Source organism: Chiloscyllium punctatum, chromosome 8, assembly GCF_047496795.1.
Source record: "Chiloscyllium punctatum isolate Juve2018m chromosome 8, sChiPun1.3, whole genome shotgun sequence".
In the NCBI taxonomy this organism is placed as follows: Eukaryota; Metazoa; Chordata; class Chondrichthyes; order Orectolobiformes; family Hemiscylliidae; genus Chiloscyllium; species Chiloscyllium punctatum.
In genome coordinates, this window is record NC_092746.1 from 39562026 (window position 1) to 39580883 (window position 18858).

The window sequence follows — 18858 nt, forward strand, 5'->3', positions numbered from 1 at the left end:
CGCAGAGGGTGGTGCATTTACGGAATGAGCTACCACAGAAAGTGGTGGACGCTGGTGCAATTACAACATTTCAAAGGAATCTGGATGAATATATGATATAGTAAGGATTTTGAGGGGTATGAGCCAAATGCTGGCAAATGGGATTAGGTTAGATTGGAATGTCTGGTTGCATGGATGAGTTGGACTGAAGGGTTCGTTTCTGTGCAGTGTGACTTTGACTCTATCTTAAAAGGAGAAAATGCTGACTTATCAGGTTGAGCCAAGCTAGTGAAACTGAGATAAAGTAGTCTAAGCCAAAATTAACATTTCATCAAAAGTCACCCAAACTCAAGTCCGGTTCGAAGCAACTTGTGAATTTTTTAAATTATATCTTTCTGGAAGTTTCACATATTGAGATGAGAGACTGCCCTTCCTGGTACGGTTGTTTTTTTTCAAGCTGGGTAACTTGAACAATGCACAAGTATTTCAGGCAAACAGCTATTGCACAGACCAGAGAAAGAAAATAGAGTGATACTATCAAGGACTGAAGGATTCCATCTCTCCTTATTTGCTTCTCATCATCTTGAAAGGCAGCAATGGTAAAAATTGAATTGGAGAAATTCCCACCCACAAGAACTCGAGGGTTTGACAGGTTTTGCTACTGGTCAGCATTCCAGGCACGGGCTACATAGCCAGGGTCTCTGATTGAAGCAAAAAAGCCAACATCTATTTCAGAATTATACGTTATTTAGCTTCCCACTGTACCAAATACTTCACCTTTTTAAAAAAATTTAGACCCACATATGTTTGGATGTTTGATGTCAGGTTTTTTTCTTGTGACTCGAAGGTTATATAATTCCTCTTTATTTCATTCAAGAAAACAATATATTTGGCTTCTTAATTTTTACTTAATACTATGTTTTTAGTTGAAGTTTGTTATAGCTGTACATTAAAAATAGAAAATATTTATGATCTACCAAAGGGGTCAAAAAGATGCCAATTTGCCCTTCCTCACCTGGTTGCAACAATTGCTCATGTGACATATTCAGTTTTTCTTCAGGGCAACTATTCATGATACCATCCTAGAATATGTTAAAATTTTACAAATTGCAAAATTCAAAATTTCCATTCTTTAATCATAAAGCTGCTGATTCCCTGTGGATGTTGTTCCCTGCCCAGGACCATATAGAAGAGTCGACTCTTAGGGCACTGTTTCTAACTCCTTCCTCATTTGGAATGAGTAGAGGTTATCCTTGGAAGACTGTTCTGTCCCAAATGCTGCTGTACCAGTACACCACCAGCCATGGAGTGCAAGTCTGGCCATTTGAGTAAGGTATACAATGAGCTGGGAGATTTCCTGACTGATGTTGCCTGAAAATTTAGGTTTAACATTCTGTTTAGACACCTTTTTTGGTGCAGTTCAAATTTACAAAGAATTATGTTGGACTTTGAACATCATTAGCACAGAAATGTAATTGTTGCACTCATGTAATTGTTATATACCCAGATAAAAATATAGTGTTCAATACAATAAAATATCATTTGAGGTATTATCAATTAACTTATAAACTCACCAGACAGATGGAATCTGATCAATTGTTATTATAGCTTCTATATGTCATCAATTGCAGAACTCAGTGCCATACAACATGGAAATATAATGTTATGGACCAGACCAAAACCCCTCAAAATGGATTGAAGCTAGCTTAGATCCCAACATTATCTTATTTCAAATACAGTTAAAGGTCAAACTACCAGACTTGAAGTAAAACATGCTTTATTCTTACATGCCAATTAAAATATGGACAAATAAGAATTAAAAATAAGCTCAATTGTAATTCTGTCAAAATACTTAAGATAACATATTAACTGCCACTGATTAGTTGTTTCATGGTAGTAACATCTCATAAATACACCCCGGCAAAGGCAACTTCAGTAAAATAAATTGTCTCATATGCAATGTTTCTCCAGTCCAGGAGTAAAGAACATCAAGAGAAAACTGAGAGCGAGAGAGAACTCAAGCATTTTGCTCCAGTAGAGAGAGGTGTATATATAAGCTTCCAAGTCTCAGCAGCTACTGAAAGTTAAACCAGAAATCTTGGTTATGTGGGAGCTTGAGCTCATGCAGTTCTATTGTACCAACTTTTTAGAATAAAGAATCAAGGCCTCACAAGCTGTTTACTTCATTGGCTTTGAGCAGACTATGTGGTACCTCTGCCTCAACTTCGCTTCAGAAAACAACAGCACAAAATATACTTTTTAAAGGCATAGTATTGTCACAATTTACGAGATTCTACTTCAAATCCCATCTCTACAGAAGGGATGTTGACATATTGTTCACTTGATTATTTTGAAAGTATTCGTCAAACTGGCATTAGGAATCATTAAGATGGATTGACCACACTTTACCATGAAAGACCACTCAATAAGCTGTAAATAAGCAGTACACTTTCTCGATTTTGGAGATGCTGGTGTTGGATTGGGGCATGCAAAGTTTAAAAAAGACACACAACACCAGGTTATACTCCAACAGGTTTAATTGGAAACACTAGCTTTCGGAGTACTGTTTCTTCATCAGGTGGTTGTGGAGTACACATTGTAAGACACAGAATTTATAGCAAAAATTTACAGAGTGATATAACTGAAATTATACATTGAAAAATACCTTGATTGTTTGTTAAGTCTCTCATCTGTGAGAATAACCATGTTAATTTCACTTCTTTCATATGTAAATCACAAAACTTTTTTAAAAAGTTATACATTCTCAGGTTAACTTTAACAATTGGTTTCAGCCCAGATAATGTACTGAAGGTAAAAACAATAACTGCAGATGCTGGAAACCAAATTCTGGATTAGTGGTGCTGGAAGAGCACAGCAGTTTAGATTAGATTACATTACAGTGTGGAAACAGGCCCTTCAGCCCAACAAGTCCACACCGACCCGCCGAAGCGCAACCCACCCATACCCCTACATTTACCCCTTACCTAACACTACGGGCAATTTAGCATGGTCAATTCACCTGACCTGCACATCTTTGGATTGTGGGAGGAAACCGGAGCACCCGGAGGAAACCCACGCAGACACGGGGAGAACGTGCAAACTCCACACAGTCAGTCGCCTGAGGCAGGAATTGAACCCGGGTCTCTGGCGCTGTGAGGCAACAGTGCTAACCAACGAGCAGCTCGTTGGATGCTGCCTGAACTGTGCTCTTCCAGCACCACTAATCCAGAATGTACTGAAGGTGTTAGCCCCCTTTGTGCTGTTGTCTGTGCCATAATGTTTAGACTGATTCTAATCTAAAAAATGAACTAACAGAATCTTACATGGATTCATGCAGTTTTGAGTGATGGTGAAGCACTAATTTAGTTTACAGTATGCTGGGATGCATGATAACTATCGGTTATAAAACTAAGTTAAACTATAAACTTAAAGGAGATAATGATTCAACTAATTTATTAGAACTTGAGTGACAATGGTGTTTATTAAATTATATCTCAGTTGTGTCTGAAATAAAAGAACAAAGTTGTGGTCCAGAGGAGACTGAAGATGGAAACACTTGTAAAGGTAATTGTCAACATAATTCATGATGTCCAATCAATAATATGCATTCTTTCATTACTATACTGTTTAACTGATCAATTCATTTTACTCAACTAATATTGTTTTGAGATGGGGAGATCAATTGGCTAACTCTCAAAAATGTCTGTGGGGGTCATAGTGTGTGATTAACCCACCTCCATCTATTGTGTTGCAGACAACAAAATTAAATTTGCATTGCAGGTGGTTAAAATGTTTGCTGTGTGTAACTAAATCTAATGAATTTGTTAATTGGCTACGCTCAGCAGGGAACCCAACACTGTGAATTATTGCTCCTTAAAGACCTTTTAAAGAAGAAGGGCAGTATGGCTGTGCGAATTGGTTGGAGTTTTTGAAAGATTAATCTGGATTGCAAAAGTTTGAAAAATGATCAATGTACACCATGTTTATTTGACAAATGGCAGCAAAAGCTTTAGTGCAAAATGCATTGAGATTGAGAACTACACCCTGAGCAGAAGTAGTGAGGATGGGTTTGTCAGACAGATGTTTAGGAGACAGTAGGAAGATTAATCACCCAGGGCAGATTTTAAAAATATTTTCGTTTAATGTTTTAATGAGCGGGATTCCTGGCCCCAGTCCATCGTGGCTTGGAGCAACTTCTCTCACAACTCTTCAGCTCATTAGTGATGCACTGGCTTCTTCAGGGCTTTTCTCAGGAATTTTACAGCTTGACTGATGAAAATCCTTGCCACTGCCAGTGTCCTGGCATTCACATCTCTGGCGCCATATTTAAAGCCCAGCTATGCATCAATTCAGACAGTGCAAGTCAGAAAGTGCCGCTCACACTGTAGTGGTCGAACCTGTATGTTTAGGATATGGTCCAGAGGAAAGGAAAGCTCACTCCATGTTTCCTAGACAGGAATCTGGAGGTCTTGGTAGCTGAGGTTCGGAGATCAGGGAGTTAATTTTCCAGCTGACTGACACAGGAGACCAGACCATGCCAGATGGATACAAATTGTTGTCCAGGTCAGTTCTGTGTTTTAGTTTAAAAAGGATGCTAAACACTGAAGGAAAACGTCAGTGATCTTTCGTGCTGTCCTAGAGTAGGTTCTACCATCTTTGCTCTGTTAACCCATGCTCATAAAGCCACCATTCAATCTAACTACCACTACACACTCAAGTCACCAACACTGATGGATCATAACACTCACTATTGTATGCATCATATCCACTCAAAAGTTTCACCCACCTCGTCTTTCAAAACTACTAACCTTTCCTGGCTTCTGTGCTTCCTGCTAACTCCACTGGAGATATTGTACTACCTCTCCTGTTCATGCATCACCACTAACAGGTCTTCCATCAACCTCAATCATATTCAATCCCTCCTTTCGTTTCATTGCAGAAAACATTCGGCTCATACTTGTTGCCAGAGATGGGGTGGTGGAATTGCAGGCAGCGGATGAAGTCCATGTAAGAGAATAGCTGGGGTTTTGGCATGTATTCCTGTTCACAGCCCTTCCCCTTTTCCCTCTTCTGGCAGCTCACCTTTTTTCTGAGTGACCTCTCTTCATTGTCCAATTATTTTCAATGTCCTGAGTTGGCAACCCAAGAGAGCTGGTTTTAGATGACCAAAGCACCAGCCAGACTATGCTTTATAGATGATTCAAACTTCAGGGAAGTGTACAAAGTCTCAAATAAAGCACAATTTTCACCAGCAGCCAGACAAAATAATCAAGCAACTAATGCACAAATAGCTCCCAATTCCTTTAAATGGTGCTGATACGGTGGTATTTCATCCCCCATTCCCTATCATGTCTTGTTCAGCTCTAAGAGTTTAAGACTTGGGGTTAGCTTTAATTATGTTGTTTGAAAGGTCAGCATCAGTGTCACTGATTTGTGTCATAATCCACATACTGCCAGTCATGGGGGGGGGGGGGGGCGGCATGTGTGCAAACTGTTTCACCAAAATACTAACCTAGACAATTTAAAACACAGTTCATTTACCTTTGCTCCCATTTTCACATGCTCAGTACCACTTAACGTACTAATAAAAAGGTGTTAAGTATCAAACCAAATCAGATTGAATGAAATTAAATGATGTCTTTATGCATATAATTTTACTGTCAGTGTTAAATTTATTGTCATTACTTAATTATTTTCTAGTTTATATATTTATTGTACTTGTATATTTTCATGAGCTGCTTCTTGACTTCTCAGTGATTAATAATGAATAATAATTTTAATTACTATTGAGTGAAACAGGAGGAAAAGAAAGAGACTTTGGAGTGCAGGTTCATAGTTCCTTGAAAGTAGAGTCGTAGGTAGATAGAATAGTGAGGATGGCATTTGGTATGCTTTCCTTTAATGGTCAGTGCATTGTCTATAGGAATTGGGAGGTTATGCTGTGGCTGTACAGGACATTGGTTCCGCCACTTTTGGAATATTGTATGCAATTCTTGTCGTTCTGCTATAAGAAAGGATGTTGTGAAACTGGAAAGGGTTCAGAAAAAGTCTACAAGGATCTTGTCAGTGTTGGACGTTTTAAGCAATAGGGAGTGGCTGAAAAGGGTATTTTCCATGGAGCTTCGGAGGCTGAGGGATAACCTAATAGAGGTTTATAAAATGATAAGGGGCATGGGTATGGTAAATAGACAAAATCTTTTCCCTGGGGTGGGAGAGTCCAAAACTAGAGGGCATGGATTGAAGGTGAGAAGAGAAAGATTTAAAATGGACCCAAGGGGCAACATTTTCAAGCAGTGAGTGGTGCGGTTATGGATGAGCTACCAGAGAGAATGGTGGAGTTTGGTACAATTACAGCATTTAAAAGGCATCTGGATGGGTATATGAGCGGTAAGGATTTAGAGGGATATGTGCGAAATGTCAGCAAATGGGGCTAGAATTAGAGTCATAGAGTCATAGAGATGTACAGCATGGAAACAGACCCTTCGGTCCAACCCATCCATGCCGACCAGATATCCCAACCCAATCTAGTCCCATCTGCCAGCACCCGGCCCATATCCCACCAAACCCTTCCTATTCAAATACCCATCCAAATGCCTCTTAAATGTTGCAATTGCACCAGCCTCCACCACATCCTCTGGCAGCTCATTCCATACATGTACCACCCTCTGCATGAAAAAGTTGCCCCTGAGGTCTCTTTTATATCTTTCCCCTTTCACCCTAAACCTATGCCCTCTAGTTCTGGACTCCCCAACCCCAGGGAAAAGACTTTGTCTATTTATCCAATCCATGCCCCTCATAATTTTGTAATCCTCTATAAGGTCTACTCCTCAGCCTCCGACGCTCCAGGGAAAACAGCCCCAACCTGTTCAGCCTCTCCCTGTAGCTCAGATCCTCCAATCCTGGCAACATCCTTGTAAATCTTTTCTGAACCCTTTCAAGTTTCACAACATCTTTCCAATAGGAAGGAGACCAGAATTACATGCAATATTCCAACAGTGGCCTAACCAATGTCCTATACAGCTGCAACATGATGTCCCAACCCAATACTCTGACCAATAAAGGAAAGCATACCAAATGCCTTCTTCACTATCCTATCTACCTGCGACTCCACTTTCAAGGAGCTATGAATCTGCACTCCAAGGTCTCTTTGTTCAGCAGCACACTCAAGGACCTTACCACTAAGTGTGCAAGTCCTGCTAAGATTTGCTTTCCCAAAATGCAGTACCTCGCATTTATCTGAATTAAACTCCATCTGACATTTCTCAGCCCATTGGCCCATCTGGTCCAGATCCTGTTATAATCTGAGGTAACCCTCTTCGCTGTCCACTACACCTCCAATTTTGGTGTCACCTGCAAACTTACTAACTGTACCTCTTATGCTCGCATCCAAATCTTTTATGTAAATGACAAAAAGCAGAGGTTCCAGCACCGATTCCTTGTGGCACTCCACTGGTCACAGGCCTCCAGTCTGAAACAACCCTCCACCACCACCTTCTGTCTTCTACCTTTGAGCCAGTTCTGTATCCAAATGGCTAGTTCTCCCTGTATTCCATGAGATCTAACCTTGTTAACCAATCTCCCATGGGGAACCTTACTGAAGTCCATATAGATCACATCTATTGCTCTGCCCTCATCAATCTTCTTTGTTACTTCTTCAAAAAACTCTATCAAGATTTTGAGACATGATTTCCCATGCACAAAGCCATGTTGACTATCCCGAATCAGTCCTTGCCTTTCCAAATACATGTGCATCCTGTCCCTCAGGATTCCCTCCAACAACTTGCCCACCAGTGAGGTCTGGCTCACCGGTCTATAGTTCCCTGGCTTATCCTTACCGCCCTTCTTAAACAGTGGCACCACGTTTGCCAACCTCCAGTCTTCTGACTATCGATGATACAAATATCTCAGCAAGAGGCCCCAGCAATCACTTCTCTAGCTTCCCACAGAGTTCTCAGGTACACTTGATCAGGTCCTGGGGATTTATCCACCTTTAACCGTTTCAAGACATCCAGCACTTCCTCCTCTGTAATCTGGACATTTTGCAAGATGTTGCCATCTAATTCCCTACAGTCGATATCTTCCATATCCTTTTCCACAGTAAATACTGATGCAAAATATTCATTTAGTATCTCCCCCATTTTCTGAGGCTCAACACAAAGGCCGCCTTGCTGATCTTTGAGGGGCCTTATTCTCTCCCTAGTTACCCTTTTGTCCTTAATATATTTGTAAAAACCCTTTGGATTCTCCTTAATTCTATTTGCCAAAGTTATCTCGTGTCCCTGTTTTGCCCTCCTGATTTCCCTCTTAAGTATACTCCTACTTCCTTTATACTCTTCTAAGGATTCACTTGATCTCTCCTGTCTATACCTGACATACGCTTCCTTCTTTTTCTGAACCAAACCCTCAATTTCTTTAGCCATCCAGCATTCCCTAAACCTACCAGCCTTCCCTTTCACCCTGACAGGAATATACTTCCTCTGGATTCTTGTTATCTCATTTCTGAAGGCTTCCCATTTTCCAGCCATCCCTTTACCTGTGAACATCTGCCCCCAATCAGCTATCGAATGTTCTTGCCTAATACAATAAAAATTGGCCTATCTCCAATTTAGAACTTCAACTTTTAGATCTGGTCTATCCTTTTCCATCACTATTTTAAAACAAATAGAATTATGGTCGCTGGCCCCAAACTGTTCCCCCACTGACACCTCAGTCACTTGCCCTGCCTTATTTCCCAAGAGTAGGTCAAGTTTTACACCTTCTCTAGTAGGTACATCCACATACTGAATCAGAAAATTGTCTTGTACACACTAACAAATTCCTTTCCATCTAAACCTTTAACACTATGGCAGTCCCAGTTGATGTTTGGAAAGTTAAAATCCCCTACCATAACTATCCTATTACTCTTATAGATAGCTGAGATCTCCCTTACAAGTTTGTTTCTCAATTTCCTTCTGACTATTGGGGGTCTATAATACAATCCCAATAAGGTGATCATCCCTTTCTTATTTCTCAGTTCCACCCAAAACCTCCCTGGATGTATTTCCGGCAATATCCTCCCTCAGCACAGCTGTAATGCTATCCCTTATCAAAAATGCCACTCCCCCCTGCTCTCTTGCCTCCCTTTCTATCCTTCCTGTAACATTCATATCCTTATTTAGGATATCTAGTCAGCAGAGGTTTGTTTCCGTGCTGTACATCTCTATGACTCTAGAAGAGATGTAAATTCAACAGTGATTTGCTATCACCTGATGCTCCCCTGAGATAAAAGTTATAATTAACTTTTCAGATCCTTTGTAATTCTTCAATTTTTATTATCACTGTTTGCTTTTAACTAGTTGTCTCCTTTTCTCTGTACTCCTAATCCTTTTTGACTGCTTATAATTCCACAGAGAGCAGCTACCAAGCATACTTGCTCACAAACCTCTTTTTTCATGAATGTCGTGGAGCAGTCAGTGTTATGAGCTGTTGGAACATGATTGGTACAATATCCATATCTATAGATTTCCAGTATACAGCCTTACCTGTGTCCCTTACCAGAGACATTGAGGCTAATTGTAAAGCAAACCATAGGTAGCTCAACAAACCGAGCATAGATTGGGGATTGAAAAGGTACATGACTGATTTCTGCAGTTCAGATGCTTATTGCTGCCATTGACACCAAACTTAAATCTAGCATATCTGGGTTACAGATGGGGAGAATCATACTGTGTTCCCATGTCTGATATTTGTGAGGTCACTCTTGCTGAATGTGAATGTATGTAATTACTGGTGGGATGATACTTGATCACAAAGCCATCATGATATTTATGGCCCTCTTACTTGAATGCAGCTGATGCACATAGAACCATATTTAAAAGCAGAGTCAAAGCTATGAGAACAGTAGAAAAGAGGACATTTTAGAAAAACAATTAATTATACAAAAAAAAATCCCTTAATGCATATGTTCTATATTTGACTTTTACAATGATCATGCAATGAAAAGACCTGAGAAGTTGGAATAGTATCTCCATATTGTGTATTAATTGAAAGTTACTCAGTTAATCTAAGAATATTAAGTTTTATGACAATGTTTTATGCTTTACTTAGCAGCTAAATATCCTCCACCTCCAGTTGATCTTGAAGTTGTGGCTGAGTTAGATAATGGCAGTATTTATCTGAAGTGTTCCTTTGAGAATCCAGTAACAAACAGCTCTCTTGGATTTATTATCACGTGGTTCCGACTGTCACCTGATGGAACCAAAGAAGAACTGCGTCAGGAGACAACAGTCCAGATGTTTTCTTTTATTGAACTGGATGGAGTAAATCTCAGACTTGGAGACCGGGTATGTTACCACTTTTTAAATATATTTACATCAATGCCTGCATTCACAAAAATCGTAGTTTGAAGCCATTGCTGTTTTTTTTGTGTGTGAAATTGAAGCCCTGAAAAGGCACAGTAGTTAGATCAGGATCATGCTGACATCCTGCTGGAATTTGCTGGGTCACTGGGAAGCCTCCTCAATTTCGAGGGTCTAGCAGGTATCCATCTCACTGTTCGTACATCCTAAGTAAATGTATCCTGCCTCTCACTATTTGATAGATTGGAATTCCATAAGACCAAAGACATAGGAGCAAATAATTAGGTCATTCAGGCCATCGAGTCTGCTCCACCGTTCAATCATAGCTGATAGGTTTTTCAACCCCATTTTCCAGCTTTCTCTCTGTAACCTTTAATCCCCTTTGCAATCAAGAATTTATCTATTTCTGTTTTAAATATACTCAGTCACCTGGCCTCCACAGCCTTCTGTGACAATGAATTCCACAATTTTGCCACTCTCTGGTGAAAGGAGTTTGCCCTTTATCTCCATTCTAAAGAGTCTTCCCTTTACTCTAAGGCTGTGCTCTCGGGTCCTCGTTTCTCCTGCCAGTGGAAACATCTTCTCAACATCCACTCTGTTCAGGCCATTCAGTATTTTGTATGTTTCAATTAGGTTCCCCCTTGTCCTTCTGAACTCCATCGAGCATAATCCCAGAGTCATCAACGTTCCTGATATGTTAAGCCTTTCATTTCTGGGATCATTCTCATGAACCTACTCTGGACCACTCCAGGGCCAATACATCCTTCCTGAGGATTGCTCACAATACTCTAACAGGGGTCTGACCACAGCCTTTTAACGCCTCAGAAGTACATTCCTGCTTTTATATTCTTGTCCTTTCGAGATGAATACCCATATTGTATTTGCCTTCACAACTACTGACTCAACCTGCAGGTTTGCATTGAGAAACCTGGACTAGAACTCCAAAGTCCCTTTGCACTTCAGATTTCTGAATTTTCTCCCCATTTGGAAAATAGTCCATGCCTCTATTCTTCCTACTAAAGTGCATGACCTCACACTTTCCCATGTTATATTTCATCTTTGCCCACTATCCTAACCTGTCTAAATCTTTCTGCAGCCTCGTGCCTCCTCAATACTACCTGCTGCTCCACCTATCTTTGTATCATCTGCAAATTTAGTCAGAATACCCTTAGATCATTAATGCCTGACACAACCATTCAATACATTTCCTTCTTAGAATCATTCATTTTTTGGGCCTGGACTACATCCCTCACAACCAGTGGGTGAAGCCCATCTTTCTCATTCTTGACAGTATTTCATTGTATCTTCAACCTCTGGTTTCACACACAGTTCTTTACCCCTCTGCCCTTCCATTGGTTTTAGTTAACATTTGTGGCCTTTTAAGAGACAGGTAATAGCTGCATCAGAAGACTCAGCAGGAATTCGCAACTAAACAAAAAACTTAAAAACTACCAATGCTGAAATTATAAACAGAAACAGAAATTGCTGGAAAAATCTCAGCAGTTCTGACAGTGTCTGTGGAGAGAAAGCAGAATTAATATTTCAGGTCCATTGACCCTTCAGAACTGTTCAAAATGTTAACTCCGCTTTCTCTCCACAGATGCTGCCAACTCACGAAGGTTGGGAGCCAGGCCTTGGCTGTTTTCCAAGCTGTTTGCCAAGTTCTTAATGCATTTACAATAGGAGTCTGTTGGAATAGTCAAGGGAATCCAGCCTTTTGGCATTTATCGAAACTGCTGGTCTACTTTAATAGCTTTATTTATTTGAGATCAGCTCACCTTGCTAATCAAATCTGTTTGAGGATTTACATTTAGGTTTGTTTGCTGATGTTCCAAATTACTGAGATTTAATGGTGTATTGATCAGAGAAATGTGCACACCATTGGAGGCATAGGAAAGGAAAACAAAAGTAGCTTTTAGAGGGTAAAGGAAGAATCATATAATAATGAATTTGCCAGTAAGTGGTTCCAACTGGAAAGGTTTATTTTGCCAACAATCATGAATTAATTGAACAATTCAATTGCATTTGATCTGCACTTACAGATTGAGGACTCAACACGTACTGTCAGGTTGCATTATTCAGAGCAGGTTTTAAATAATAATATCAGGTTAGCACATTGAGGCACTGAGATAATCTTTCCATCAGCAAACGTTTTTATTTTGTGTTGCATGCTTGTGTATCAGTAAAAAAAAACCACCTTGTTGAAGAAGAATGATCGACCAAGTCCAGATTTCTGTTTGGAATCTGACTCGTCCAGTTATAACAGCATCATTGCAGCATCCACTCCTACAAGTGTCTAAGAATGGGAAACAAATGTATTGAGCTCTATACACCAAGGGAGGAAATCGAAGAGAAATTGATCCAGATCTTCTGACTGGGATTAGAAATTCTATATTGTTAACCAGTCCCGCACAAAAGTAGTAGGGTTTCTGCATAAATTCTCCAAAATAGAATTTCTAACCTTGAGCAGACAAAAGAAATCTATTTATCTTCTTTGAAACTCTTATCAGTGATATCTTGATGGAGCATCTTTCAAATATAACTTCATGAGGAAATCACACTTCTTTTTGCAACATGAGCCACCGTATTCCAGATATTAGAACTTAAATGTCCCACTTAAGGCCATGTTATTCAACTGTATGAATCGCTGAGGGTTAGTATGCAGTTAAAACAAGAAATCAAAGTGAATAACATGTTAAGTTTAATTGTGAGGGAATTAAATTCAAGGGAGATTTATGCTTTAGTTATACAGGGCACACCGTGAAAATGTGTACAGCACTGGTCATTGTGCCTACAGAAAGATTGGAAGATGTGCAGAGAAGGTTTACTAGATGAATACCAGTAATGAGCACACTGCTTTATGAGGAAACATGCTAGATAGACTAGGCCTGTATCGTCTGGGGTTTGAGTCAGAGGTGGCTTAGAGGATCCTGAGGACACTTGACCACATTGATGTTGAAAGGATGTTTCCTTTTCTGAGAGAATCTACAACAAGGCATCATGGTTAAAAATTAAGGGCTCACTCATTTACGACAAAGATGAGGCAACTTTTTTTCAGAGGATTGAGAGTCTTTGGAGTTCCCTTTTCAAAAGGAAGTGGATATAAAAGCTGTAAATATTTTTACATGGAGGTAGCAAGATTCCTGATTACCAAGGGGATGAAAAATTAATGGGGATATGCAGGATGTAGAGTTGAAGTTAAAATCTAATCAGCCATGATCTTATTGAATGGTGAAGGGTCAAAGGACTAAGAGTCTACACTCATTCCTTGTTCATATATTGATGTTTCATGAGGAACTTTCCAGCAGTAACTTGGAATTTTGAAATCTAGTTTCATATCACAATTGAATTGTGATTGGAAGAAGAAATATAAAACAAAAACAGAAGATTGGGGAAGAAAAGTCTTGCTAAATATATTCAGAAAATATGGGGATTTACAAAACTGATATCTCCCATCCAAAGTCTTCAATATGCAGATTTGGTGCTCATATACACAAGCAAATTTACAGCAGTCTGTTTTTCAGACTGGCAAAGTTCCTGTTTTGTAACTGTCTCCAGATTCTTAGTACAATAAAGTAAGAAGCATAAATATGTATGACAGTGGAAATTGCCAAGGTTTAATGGTACTTCAGTAAACCAATATGTTCTCTCATAAGATAACAGAAATTAGACTTTAGTGATAATGTGAAGTGTACAAAAGTTAATCAGCGACCCATTTTATAGCCTGTCCAAATTCTTTCTCGTTAAGTCCCTAGAAAATAAAATTGCATAGGGTGAAAAATAGATTGCTAATTTACTGTTGCTTGATTTATATTGTAGCGTAAAAAATTCAACTTCAGTGTTCCCTCTCTTTTTATTTGGGATGTGTGGGTCAATTGGTTGTGTGTGAACACATTCAATTCTTTTGCACAATCCAGATGCATGGTAATTTAGAGTGACTGGATGTTGGGTTGCTGTGAGACTTGAAAGGAAACCGAGCATCCAGTTGTTTCTGTTATATGTTTTAGGCATTAATATGTTATGTTCAACCCAGATCTAGTTTAATTTTGAAAAAAAAAGTGTTTCTGGACTGTGAACGTCATGAGTGAGGTGACCATTTATTTGTTCTTTCTCGTTGCTTTGAGAATGTATGTTTCGTACAGACCTGAATTGCGCTTTGTGGATCTTAGAAAATCTGTGGAAGGAAGCACATAAGTTACTTTTGGCAGAATATCCAGCCTCTGATCAATTTTTGAAGGTGTAATATTTATATTGCTGTCTTACGTTGGCTTATTGGCCAGTACGGAAAATAGTTTCATGTAGAATAGTTTCATGGTTGCTGAGGCATTGGAAGGGTTGCTACAGAACTGCTTAGAGTCAGTGGACTGGTCCATTTTCAAGAATTCGGCGGCCAACCTAAATGAGTACGCTACTACATTAGTAAGTGTGTAGAAGACTGCATATCAAAGAAGTTAACCTGAATGTTCTCCAACTGGAAACCAGGGATGAATCAGGAGATCCATTCCCTGCCATTGTAACACTGTATTCTGCACTCTGTCCTGCTACCCTTCTGCACTTTGCATGGTACAATCTGGCTGTACAGCACACAAAACAATAGGTCCATAGCAAACAGCATCTCCCTGGCCCTACACTCATCCCTGGAACATCTGAATAGCAAGGATTCCAATGTCAGGCTCCTACTTATTAACTATAGTTCCACCTTCGACATGATAATTCCAAAAAAAATCATCTTTCAACTCTGTGACCTAGGTCTCTGCTCCCCCTTCTGTAATTGGATCCTCAACTTCCTGACTGGTAGACAGCGATCAGTAAGCATAGGCGACAACACTACCTCCACCACAATCCTCAATATTGGTGCCCCGTAAGGCTGCATACTCAGCCCTGTACTATACTCCTTATACATTCAAGATTACATGGCCAAATTCTGCCGCACCTCCATTTACAGGTTTGTTGACGATATCACTGTTGTAGGTTGGATCTCAAACAATGGGGCAGAAGACAGGAAAGAGATTTTGTGCTGAGTAGTATGGTATAAAGACACAATCCCCCTCTCAACATCAGCAAAATGAAGGAAACTGATCATTGATGTCAGGAAGCAGAGTGGAGGACACACCCCTGTATGTATCAATGGTGCTGAGGTGGAGATGTCGAGAGCATCAGGTTACTGGGAGTGATCATCATCATCATCAACGATCTGTCCTGTCCACTCATGTCAATGCGATGGACAAGAAAACACAACAACGTCTCTACTTCCTCAGGAAGCTAAGGAAATTCGACATATCCAGAAGGACTCTTAACAGTTTTTCACAGATACACCATAGAAAGCATCCAATTTGGATGCATCAGAACGTACTATGGCAACGGCTCTTCCCAAGATCGCAACAGAGAGTTGTGGACACAGTCCAGTCCTTCACGCAAATAAGCCTTTGATCCATTGACTCCATCTGTACTTCCCACTGTCTTGGGAAAGCAACCAACATAATTCAAACCCCTCCCACCCAGTTACACACTCTTCTTTCGCGCAGAAGATATAAAAGTTTGAAAACACATATGAACAGATTAAAGACCAATTTCTTTCCTGCAGTTATCAGACTTTTAAATGTACCTCTGAAATGTTAATTCTGATCATTCTCTGCACTGTCTATGCCATTGTAACTCTCTATTCTGGACTCTGTTCTGCTACCCGGAAGCAATCTGCCTGTATAGCATGCAAAACAATACTTTTCACAGTATTTCGGTACATGTGACAACAATAAATCAATCTATTAATCAATTTTGATGATAAGAAATTCAGCAATGGTGTTGCGTTGACTGTCAAGGGAAGGTTATTAGAATCACTCCTGTCAGAAATAGTGATTACCTGGCCCTTGTGTGGCATTAATATTACTTTTTGTTTATTAGTCCATGCCTGAATATTATCCATATCTTGCTGCAGTTATTATCAGCTTCATTATCTGAGGTACTACAAATGGAACTGAACAGTATGCAACCATCAGTAAACATTCCACTTCCGACCTTATGATATTCAAAAATTTTTGAAGAGTTGAAAATTATTACATCTAGGACATTGTCCTGAGAAATTGTTCTCTTGTGATAAAGTGGTAGTGCCCCCACCTCTGAGTTAGTAGACCTGAGTTAAAGTCCCACCTGCTTCCAAGATGTGTGATAATATCTCTAATCAGGTTGATTAAAAAGCATCAGCCCTGAGATTGTGATTGAGCTACCATAATAATCATTCATTGTATTTCATATAACATGACCTCAAGGAGAGATTTCTTCCATATCCCACTGACTTTGATTTTATTTGGATTTCTTTATGTTCAAATCCGTCAACTACTGCCTTGATGCAAAGTGTAATCACTCTAACCTACCCTTTTGGAATGTCTGACATGTGTGAACTATAAGATAAAGAGCCACATGTTTTGGTGGGCAGAAGGTTATTGAAGATTGACCAATACTTGATCGTACTGGTGACATCACTTTGATGACTGAGAGTGGAATGATGAGGAATAATTGTCTAGATTGGATGTGTCCTACTGTTTGTAGGTGGGACATAGCTGGGAAGTTTTTCATGTTGATACCAGTATTATGCTGTACTGGAATAGCATGGCCAGTTCTGGAACCTAAACTGTGGCTGGGCTGTTGTCCAAAAGATTTTGCTGTCGCCAGGACGTTAAGCTGCTCTGTGATATTACGTGGAGTGAAGAATGTCTTCTGTGATGATGTGACCTCAGGAGGTAGCTGAGATCATTGTTCCATTTCTGACTGTAGATGGTTGCAAATGTTTCAATCTTGTCATTATGCTTAGGCAGTGTTGGGTTCTATGATTATTGAAGTTGGAGAAGTTTGTTAAGCTTGCTTCTTTTGTTACATATTTATTAGTTCATTAGTGTGGATGGGGCAAAGGATCGCAGAACTTTGATCTGTGGAGTTGGTTGTGGGATTATTTCCCTATGTAGCATGCAGCTTCCACAGTTTAATGCACATGTAGCCCTGTGCTATGGCTTCACCAGGCTGATGCCTCACTTTTTCGGTCTGCCTGAAAGGACATTGATGAGTTTAACACACTTTACAACAATCCAATAGTTTTCTAGTCAGCGTCATTGATATTAGCTTTTTATCCAGTTTTATTAACTGAACAATTTATCATTTTAATTGAATTTAAATTTCTGAGCTGATATGGTCAAATTTGAATGCATGTCTCTTGGATCAATCAGTCAGATCTCAGGTTTTTTTATTAGTATCATAACTATAATGCCACAATACCTGTTTTACAAAAAAAAAATTCTCAACTGAACATCAGCCTCACAGAGGCATCTACTTGGACATTATTTCAAAGGTCTGGAATTTAATAGTTTTCCTCTTATTAAACACTAGGGGTATAATTTCTGCTTATCTTTACGAATAATAGCGGCACTTACTTTGTTTTGCCAAATCCACTTAGTATAAAGATTGGGGAACTTAAAATATTTTATAAGTTGTGGCCCAAGCAACTTTTATGAGAGTTTTTCCACTGATTTGTTTCCAGTTTGCTGGTCAATCTGCCAGGTTGGAATTGAGACATTTGACTGCTTGTACTGTTGTAGCAGTGCTGTTTACAATATGCCTGTTTTTGAATACATAGACATTGGAAGGTTTTGAATACAAACAAGTATTTAACTTACTAAGAACTGTATAGTATATGTCAGTGAAACTATTAAATGATTCCTCTTTTTAGTGATTTTCAGTGGTTTTAATTAAGGTTAAATACAAGTGGAGGACTGAACATCTTTTTGAAAATAAATTAATAACCTATTTCAATAAAATGGCCCCAGATTACCACTTACAAATACATGAAGGAATACTTCTAATGCAAATGTTACAAAGGAGACTATTACATTCTGGTACAGCCCATCCAATTTGTTAATTGTGATTATGCAAATGAGTGTCTGCAGAAATTTGAGCCACAAATTAATCTTTTCTGATTTGTACGTTAAAAGTGAAAACCCTTGCCCCAGTTGTTTGATGAAATTGTCAGTTTTCTTCAGTTGCTTAGATATTCATAGAATAATGAAAAAAGATATTTTCCTCCCATTTTTAATTTTAGTTTACCCGTGTATTCTATTATCATGTGATATCTGTTCTTAAATTTGCAGATTTACTGCAGGTGTTTAAGTTTCTACTTGGATAGTCCAGATATTCAAGGACCTCCTGCTGAAAGCAAAGAATTTTTTGCTGGTGTTAAGGTATGAAGAAATTATATTAATGTCCAGTAATAATAAGCCTTCAGTTAACTCAGCTCTTTTTCGACAAGCATTGTCAGACATTATGAATTTGATATGAAAGAAACATGCTGTGGCGTGGCAATAGATTATTCAAATAGTTTTGGCAGTATACAAATGCAATGAAAACTGCCAAGATATAAAACAAATAAAACTACCCCATTGTGTGGATTTCAAAACATATTAAAGAATTTGGATGGATCAAAGTGCAATTTCAAGGTGCGGATGGAATAAATTTTCTGGAGATTAAAAAATCGAGACTAAATCTTGAATATCCCGAG

The 18858-nt window shown here is 39.2% G+C and overlaps 1 protein-coding gene across 5 annotated transcripts in view; it reads left to right on the forward strand.

The window, feature by feature from the left end:
* The window catches only part of vwde (von Willebrand factor D and EGF domains), a 204740-nt gene that overhangs the window by 73362 nt on the left and 112520 nt on the right, over window positions 1-18858 (forward strand). For 2 of the 5 annotated variants that reach the window (XM_072575400.1, XM_072575396.1), the window contains exons 4-6: window positions 3478-3543; window positions 10066-10301; window positions 18452-18541. In XM_072575400.1, the coding sequence (XP_072431501.1) occupies window positions 3478-3543; window positions 10066-10301; window positions 18452-18541 (392 nt within the window). The remainder of the gene's footprint in view (window positions 1-3477; window positions 3544-10065; window positions 10302-18451; window positions 18542-18858) is intronic. The other 3 variants (XM_072575397.1, XM_072575398.1, XM_072575399.1) reach the window with 3 other exon arrangements.